General features: G+C 57.4%; 1 protein-coding gene across 1 annotated transcript in view; it reads left to right on the top strand.

Annotated features, from left to right (window-relative positions):
* The first annotated feature begins 457 nt into the window (after positions 1-457).
* ell (elongation factor RNA polymerase II) overlaps positions 458-8,417 on the top strand; it is a 168,459-nt gene continuing 160,499 nt past the window's right edge. The window contains exon 1 of the mRNA XM_072594450.1: positions 458-598. Within this exon, the coding sequence (XP_072450551.1) occupies positions 464-598 (135 nt within the window). The 5' untranslated portion in view covers positions 458-463. The remainder of the gene's footprint in view (positions 599-8,417) is intronic.

Below are 8,417 nucleotides of genomic sequence, written 5' to 3'. Positions count from 1 at the left end.
GTGATTTTTAACTTTGTTCACCCCGGTCCAACACCGGCACCTCCACCTAAAATGCAAATAATAAGTTTGCATTTGTGACAAACATGCAGACAGCTTACTTTTGATTAGTAATTATTTTATTTATTAATACCTCTTTCCTTCTATGATTGTACTGTGAATAACTTAGTTATTGCTGGTCATTGACACTGACTGGTAATACCATTTAAGTTGCTACCTGGAGCTGGCTACCTCCATCTTTCTCATGGGCAAACCTGACCACCAAGAGTAGAGAATTACTAATTGGTCGTCGCCATCTTTGTATCAGGCGAAGCGGCGCCTGATTGGCCGCCGCCATCTTTGTGACGGGCGGAGGTGCGCTGTGCTGATTGGCTGCGCGCCATCTTTGTTACTGGCAGTTTGGCGGGCGGGCGGCCTGGCGGTGCCCGGCTGTGTGCGGGGGGGAGGGGAAGCAGCGCGAGGGAAAATGGCGGCGCTGAAGGAGGAGCAGAGTTATGGGCTCTCCTGTGGGAAACTCAGCTCCGCGAGCAACCTCTCGGTCCTTCATGTCAAACTCACCGACAGCGCGCTGCGGGCCCTTGAGGCTTACCAGAACTGCAAGGTGAGAATTAAAAAGGTCACGGCCGTGAGTTTGTGCGGGGGAGAGGGAAAAGGGGGAGGGGACCAGGAAAGAGATGGGGGGGACCCTGGGGGGGGGGTGGAGAGAGGGAGGGAAGAAAGAAGGGAAGAACCCTGGGGAGGGAGATGTGGGTGGGTGGGTGAGGGAAGAACCCTGGGGAGGGAGATGTGGGGGGGGGCGGGTGAGGGTGAGGGAAGAACCCTGGGGAGGGAGATGTGGGTGGGGGGGTGAGGGTGAGGGAAGAACCCTGGGGAGGGAGATGTGGGTGGGGGGGTGAGGGTGAGGGAAGAACCCTGGGGAGGGAGATGTGGGGGGGGGGGTGAGGGAAGAACCCTGGGGAGGGAGATGTGGGGGGGGGTGAGGGAAGAAACCTGGGGAGGGAGATGTGGGGGGGGAGGGTGAGGGAAGAACCCTGGGGAGGGAGAGGTGGGGGGGGGTGGTGAGGGTGAGGGAAGAACCCTGGGGAGGGAGAGGTGGGGGGGGGGTGGTGAGGGTGAGGGAAGAACCCTGGGGAGGGAGAGGTGGGGGGGGGGGGGAGGGTGAGGGAAGAACCCTGGGGAGGGAGAGGTGGGGGGGGAGGGTGAGGGAAGAACCCTGGGGAGGGAGAGGGTGGGGGGGGGGGAGGGAGAGGGTGGGGGGGGGGGAGGGAGAGGGTGGGGGGGGGAGGGAGAGGGTTGGGGGGGGGGTGAGGGAGAGGGTGGGGGGGGTGAGGGAAGAACCCTGGGGAGGGAGATGTGGGGGGGGAGGGTGAGGGAAGAACCCTGGGGAGGGAGATGTGGGTGGGGGGGGAGGGTGAGGGAAGAACCCTGGGGAGGGAGATGTGGGTGGGGGGGGGGTGAGGGTGAGGGAAGAACCCTGGGGAGGGAGATGTGGGTGGGGGGGGGGGTGAGGGTGAGGGAAGAACCCTGGGGAGGGAGATGTGGGTGGGGGGGGGTGAGGGTGAGGGAAGAACCCTGGGGAGGGAGATGTGGGTGGGGGGGGGGGTGAGGGTGAGGGAAGAACCCTGGGGAGGGAGATGTGGGGGGGGGGGTGAGGGAAGAACCCTGGGGAGGGAGATGTGGGGGGGGGGGTGAGGGAAGAAACCTGGGGAGGGAGATGTGGGGGGGGAGGGTGAGGGAAGAACCCTGGGGAGGGAGAGGTGGGGGGGGGTGGTGAGGGTGAGGGAAGAACCCTGGGGAGGGAGAGGTGGGGGGGGGTGAGGGTGAGGGAAGAACCCTGGGGAGGGAGATGTGGGGGGGGGGTGAGGGAAGAACCCTGGGGAGGGAGATGTGGGGGGGGGGTGAGGGAAGAACCCTGGGGAGGGAGATGTGGGGGGGGGGTGAGGGAAGAAAACTGGGGAGGGAGATGTGGGGTGGGGGGGTGAGGGAAGAACCCTGGGGAGGGAGATGTGGGGGGGGGGGGTGAGGGAAGAAAACTGGGGAGGGAGATGTGGGGTGGGGGGGTGAGGGAAGAACCCAGGGGAGGGAGATGTGGGGGGGGGTGAGGGAAGAACCCTGGGGAGGGAGATGTGGGGGGGGGGGGGGTGAGGGAAGAACCCTGGGGAGGGAGATGTGGGGGTGGGGGTGAGGGAAGAACCCTGGGGAGGGAGATGTGGGGGGGGGGGTGAGGGAAGAACCCTGGGGAGGGAGATGTGGGGGGGGGGGTGAGGGAAGAAACCTGGGGAGGGAGATGTGGGGGGGGGGTGAGGGAAGAAACCTGGGGAGGGAGATGTGGGGGGGGGGGTGAGGGAAGAACCCTGGGGAGGGAGATGTGGGGGGGGGGTGAGGGAAGAACCCTGGGGAGGGAGATGTTGGGGGGGGGTGAGGGAGATGGTGGGGGGGGGGGGTGAGGGAAGAACCCTGGGGAGGGAGATGTGGGGGGGGGGTGAGGGAAGAAACCTGGGGAGGGAGATGTGGGGGGGGGGTGAGGGAAGAACCCTGGGGAGGGAGATGTGGGGGGGGGGGTGAGGGAAGAACCCTGGGGAGGGAGATGGTGGGGGGGGTGAGGGAAGAACCCTGGGGAGGGAGATGGTGGGGGGGGTGAGGGAGATGGTGGGGGGGGGGGGGGGTGAGGGAAGAACCCTGGGGAGGGAGATGTGGGGGGGGGTGAGGGAAGAAACCTGGGGAGGGAGATGTGGGGGGGGGGTGAGGGAAGAAACCTGGGGAGGGAGATGTGGGGGGGGGTGGTGAGGGAAGAACCCTGGGTAGGGAGATGTGGGGGGGGGGGTGAGGGAAGAACCCTGGGGAGGGAGATGTGGGGGGGGGGTGAGGGAAGAACCCTGGGGAGGGAGATGGTGGGGGGTGGGGGGGGTGAGGGAGATGGTGGGGGGGGTGAGGAAGATGGGGGGGGGGTGAGGGAAGAACCCTGGGGAGGGAGATGGGGGGGGGTGAGGGAAGAACCCTGGGGAGGGAGATTTGGGGGTGGGGTGGTGAGGGAAGAACCCTGGGGAGGGAGATTTGGCGGGGGGGGGAGTGGTGAGGGAAGAACCCTGGGAGGGAGATGGGGGAGGGTGAGGGAGATGGGGGGGGGGGGTGAGGGAAGAACCCTGGGGAGGGAGATGGGGGTGGTGAGGGAAGAACCCTGGGGAGGGAGATGGTGGGGGGGGAAGGCTGTGGAGGGGGGGAACGGGGGGGGGAAAGGCTGGGGAGGGGAGGAAAGAAGGGGAACCATGGGGGGGGGGGTGGGAGGAAAGGGAGGGGGGACCCTGGAAAGGGGGGGGTGGGAGGAAAGGGAGGGGGGACCCTGGAAAGGTGGGGGGTGGGAGGAAAGGGAGGGGGGACCCTAGAAAGGGGGTGGCATGGGGTGCTGGGGGCAGAACGAGGAGGGTCCCTGGGGAGAGGCGGGGAGGAAAGGGTGGGGGGCATGTGTGGGGAGGAAAGAAGGGGTACCATGGGGGCGGGGTGGGAGGAAAGGGAGGGGGGGCATGGGGAGGTGGGGGCAGAAAGAGGGGGTCCCTGGGGAGAGGCGGGGAGGAAAGGGTGGGGGGCATGGGGGTGGGGAGGAAAGGAGGGGGGGCATGGGGGTGGGGAGGAAAGGAGGGGGGGGGCATGGGGGTGGGGAGGAAGCCATGGTGGGGGGTGGGGAGGGGAGGCCAGGGGAGGGGAGAGGAAAGGGGGAGGGGGGGGGGAGGGGAGGCATGGTTAGGCGGGGGGGGGGGGGGGGGGAGGGGAGGAGAGGAAAGAGGCGGGGGAGGCCAGGGGGAGAGAAAAGGGGGGTGGAGGAAAGGGGGGCACATGGGTGGGGGGGGGAAGAGGAAAGAGGGGGGGGAGCATGGGGAGGGAGGAAAGAGAGGAGGTGCCCTGGGGAGGGAGGGGATGGAAGAGAGGCGGGGGGGCCCTAGGGAGGGAGGGGAGGGGGGGGGGCCCTGGGGAGGGAGGGGAGGGAAGAGAGGGGGGGGCCCTGGGGAGGGAAGAGGGGGGGGGCCCTGGGGAGGGAGGGGAGGGAAGAGAGGGGGGGATCCCTGGGGAGGGAGGGGAGGGAAGAGGGGGGGGGGCCCTGGGGAGGGAGGGGAGGGAAGAGAGGCGGGGGGGCCCTAGGGAGGGAGGGGAGGGGGGGGGGGCCCTGGGGAGGGAGGGGAGGGAAGAGAGGGGGGGGCCCTAGGGAGGGAGGGGAGGGGGGGGGGGCCCTGGGGAGGGAGGGGAGGGAAGAGAGGGGGGGGCCCTGGGGAGGGAAGAGGGGGGGTCCCTGGGGAGGGAGGGGAGGGAAGAGGGGGGGGGGCCCTGGGGAGGGAGGGGAGGGAAGAGAGGGGGGGATCCCTGGGGAGGGAGGGGAGGGAAGAGGGGGGGGGCCCTGGGGAGGGAGGGGAGGGAAGAGAGGGGGGGGGGCCCTGGGGAGGGAAGAGGGGGGGGGCCCTGGGGAGGGAGGGGAGGGAAGAGAGGGGGGGGCCCTGGGGAGGGAAGAGGGGGGGCCCTGGGGAGGGAGGGGAGGGAAGAGAGGGGGGGGCCCTGGGGAGGGAGGGGAGGGAAGAGAGGGGGGGGCCCTGGGGAGGGAGGGGAGGTGGGGGGAGGAAAGAGAGGGGGGGCCCTGGGGAGGTGGGGGGAGGAAAGAGAGGGGGGGGCCCTGGGCAGGTGGGGGGAGGAAAGAGAGGAGGGGGCCCTGGGGAGGTGGGGGGAGGAAAGAGAGTGGGGGGGCCCTGGGGAGGGAGGGAGGTGGGGGGAGGAAAGAGAGGGGGGGGCCCTGTGGAGGGAGGGAGGTGGGGGGAGGAAAGAGAGGGGGTGGGGGAAGGAAAGAGAGGGGGGGGGGAAGGAAGGAAAGAAAGAGAGGGGTGGCCCTGTGGAGGGGGGGTGAGAGAGGAAAGAGAGGGGGTGGCCCTAGGGAGGTGGAGGAAAGAGAGGGGGGACCCTGGGGAGAGTTAGGAAGGAAATAGAGGGGTCCCTGCGGAGGGTGGGGTAGGATGGGGGGGCCCTGGCAAGGGGGTGAGAGGGAAGAGAGGGGGGATTTCACTGGGTCACAGCCTTTTTTCATTGAGATTTCAGAGGGTATGGGGGCCAGGGAGTCCAGGTTCTGAACCTCGCCACCTGGGATTGTTACTTTGCAGTGCTCCATTTTCCTGCCCGCTCCCCATAGACTGACGTTTAAAGGTTGAAGAGCTATCAGCTTGAATTTACTCATGTCTCAGCATCCACCATACTCTGGGATAGTAATTCAGATTTGTGACCCTTTGAGCGCAGTAATTTCTTCTCATCACAGTTTTAAGATAAGGGGTTGCAGATTTAAAACAATGACTGTTTGCTCCAACTGCTTTGGGGCAGAATGATGGCAGTGGTTAGCACTGCTGTCTCTCTGCCAGGGATCCCAGTTCAGTCCCAGCCTGGGTGACTGTGTGGAGTTGACATGTTGTACCTGTATCTGTATGTGTTTCTGCAGGGTGCTCTGGTTTCCTCTCACTATCCAAAGGTTAATTTAGCAGATTAGGTGGGTTAACCATGCCCTGTAATGATGAGGGACGTGCAGGCATGGTGGATTAACCATGATAAATTTACGGTTGCAGGGATAGGGTGGGGAAGGGGTCTGGATCTGGATGGGATGTTCTTTCGAGGGTTGTTGCAGGCTGAATGGCCTATTTCCGCATTGTAGGAATTCTGTGAACCTTAACTGGCACCGCCAGTTAGAAATTACTCAAGGGCTGTTTCAGAAGAGTTTCTAATCTGAGATAGAAATACTCCACAGTCTTGTCTGTACCTGTGAAGGAAGGAATAGAATTAATGTTTCAGGTTTAAGAATTTGCATCAGTTTAAGCTACAGTCCTTCCCTATTTCTCTCAACCAGAAGCTCTGACACTGAAAGGGTCTGCTGCAAGGTTGGTTACTCTCTAACCACTGACAAATTCTGATTTGAAATTATTGCTAGTACCATAATTTCTATGAAAAGTCTGTCATCTACTAGTATTTAATGGTCTGTTTTTGTCTTTTTATCTTCTGTGTAAAATTTGAATTCCTTGTTCCACTGAGACTTGGCAGGATGGGAATGAGCACTGTCTTGAGTGAATCAATGATGTTTGATAAATTGCTGATAGATTGTTCTCTGAAAAAAAGAATAATGTGCAGGAATGCAGGGTAGACGAACCAAGTAAATTTGCTCTTCTTTTGAAGAAGAGTCTGCTTTCTGTCCACAGATGCTGCCAGACTGGTAGAGTTTTCTCAGCAATTTCTGTTTTTGTTTCTGATTTCTAGCATCTACAGTTCTTTGGTCTTTTTTGGTCAAGTGAATGGCTTGTTTGGGTAGCTGGTGTAGAAGTAGGTTGAATGGCCACCTCCTGCGTCATAACAACTTTTTGTTTCAGTCACTTTGTGGTAGTTGGGGGTGGATTTGAATGCCAATTGCTTGAGCAACTGAACTTTGTAACATTGCTTTCAGTGAAATTGAGTATGTGGTGCTGGAAAGACACAGCAGGTCAGGCAGTATCCGAGGAGCAGAAGAATCGACATTTCGGGCACAAGCCCTTCATCAGAAATGAGCGGCCTCATTCCTGATGAAGGACTTATGCCCGAAACGTTGATTCTCCTGCTGTTTGGATGCTGCCTGGCATGCTGTGTCGTTCCAGCACCACACTCTCGATTCTGACCTCTAGCATCTGCAGTCCTCACTTTCTCCTTTCAGTGAAATTGGAATATTTCTTAAAAGTCCTTTTAAAGAACACTGTGAAGTGTCTTAAAAATGGGGTGCCTTTGGGCAATCATTAAAAATTTCCATTTGATCCTTCGCAGCAATCTTTTATCTACTGTTCTTTTAAGTTCAGCTGATCAAACCTAAGGGTAAATCCTGAAGCCTAACCAGATCGAGCTGTTTGAAATTTTGCAAGAGTTTGGGATAAAGATAGAGGGTGTTTTCACTTTTGAGAGACACCAAAACCAGAGACCGTAAATATGAAATCCAATCAGGAATTCAGGAGAAATCTCTCTACCCAGAGAGTGGGGAGAATGTGGCATTCGCTCCCAGTTGGAATAACTGAAAAGAATCATGGGAATGCAAGTGAGCAGGTAATGGAGGGGTATGCTACTAGATAAAGTAAGCTGGGGTGAGGCTCACATAAGGTATCCCTGCTAACATAAATCCATTGCACCATATGGCCTATTTCTGTTTTGGTAATTCTGTATTTGAAAAAAAAACTACTCATAGTATTTTGGCACAAAACAGGTCATTCAGTCTAATTGATCTAAAGTCCACACATGCCTTCCATTCTTATGTTTCTGCATGTTCGAAATAGAGGGTGTGATGCATTAGAAAATTTTGTAAATACTTCTGCATGTATTCTGTGACACTCCTGTGGGAATCTTTAGGTTGTAAATCGCATTCGTAAATATACTAGATTTTTGTACAGTCAGAAATCTGCTATTCTCTTGGTCTAATTTTTGAGAAAACTGGGAGTTGGGAAAGTTCTGGGAGCTGACTTTGCCCATTGGTAATGACCTGAATGTGGAGATCCTAATACATTCCGTTCATTCAATTCCATTTCTGTTCTGCTGTTTAATCTGAGAGAGTTGAAGTAAGAATCTCGGAAATGCTTTAAGAATTTTTTTGTATTTGACATATAGTAAAGATCCTGAGAGAGGATTGGATTTTTTCCCTGCCTTCCTGGAGAAATAACATAAATATGTGAAGAGGAAGCTTTGGTCGGTATTGAGAGAGATTAGACCAGTAAGATTAGTTTTGGGGCTAATTCAGTAAAAAGTTGCAGTGACGTAATGGTCTGAGGGGATATAAGATTGATAGAATTTTCTACTCCCGAGTTTGTTGCTTTATTAAGTGCTTCCCCACCGCCACGGGATTGTTAAACCTTTGAGTATGATCGTTTGGATGATCTTGCTGTCAAATGGGAATACTGAGTGAGATTCAGTTCTTCACAGGTTAAAAACTGCCTCGCCACTAACCTTTGGGCTCTTACAAAATAAATTTCCGTTTTTGGGATTGTTTCATTTTGGTAATCAGATGCTGGTACTGTTTGCATGTCCTTGTACTTCTGGTCATTTCCCAGGTATGCCGGCCTTATAAACATTCCTAATCACAATAAGTTGTCACATTGGTCCCTGCTAGGGTGCTGACCATGTGATTTCTTTTCTGGATGTACATTCTGCAGGAAGTAGCTGACTGTGGTAAAAATGCCCTAGGATTCCTTTACCATATAGTATCTTCATGTAATCATCAAGGTAATGTTCTCCTGGGATTGCAGCAGGGTTCAGAGTGGTGAGTATAGAATGTATTTTCGAGTGATTCCTTTAAAACGTTCCTGAAAATCATTGTGAAAGTAGATCTTACTGGAAGGAGTTCTTTGAATAGCAGTCTCTGTGCCCTATCATTTGACGAATTTGCTGATTTATTGTCA

This window comes from Chiloscyllium punctatum, chromosome 24 (genome assembly GCF_047496795.1).
Source record: "Chiloscyllium punctatum isolate Juve2018m chromosome 24, sChiPun1.3, whole genome shotgun sequence".
In the NCBI taxonomy this organism is placed as follows: Eukaryota; Metazoa; Chordata; class Chondrichthyes; order Orectolobiformes; family Hemiscylliidae; genus Chiloscyllium; species Chiloscyllium punctatum.
Note: the sequence above shows the minus strand (reverse complement) of the source record. Positions and strands in the feature narration are given on the sequence as shown.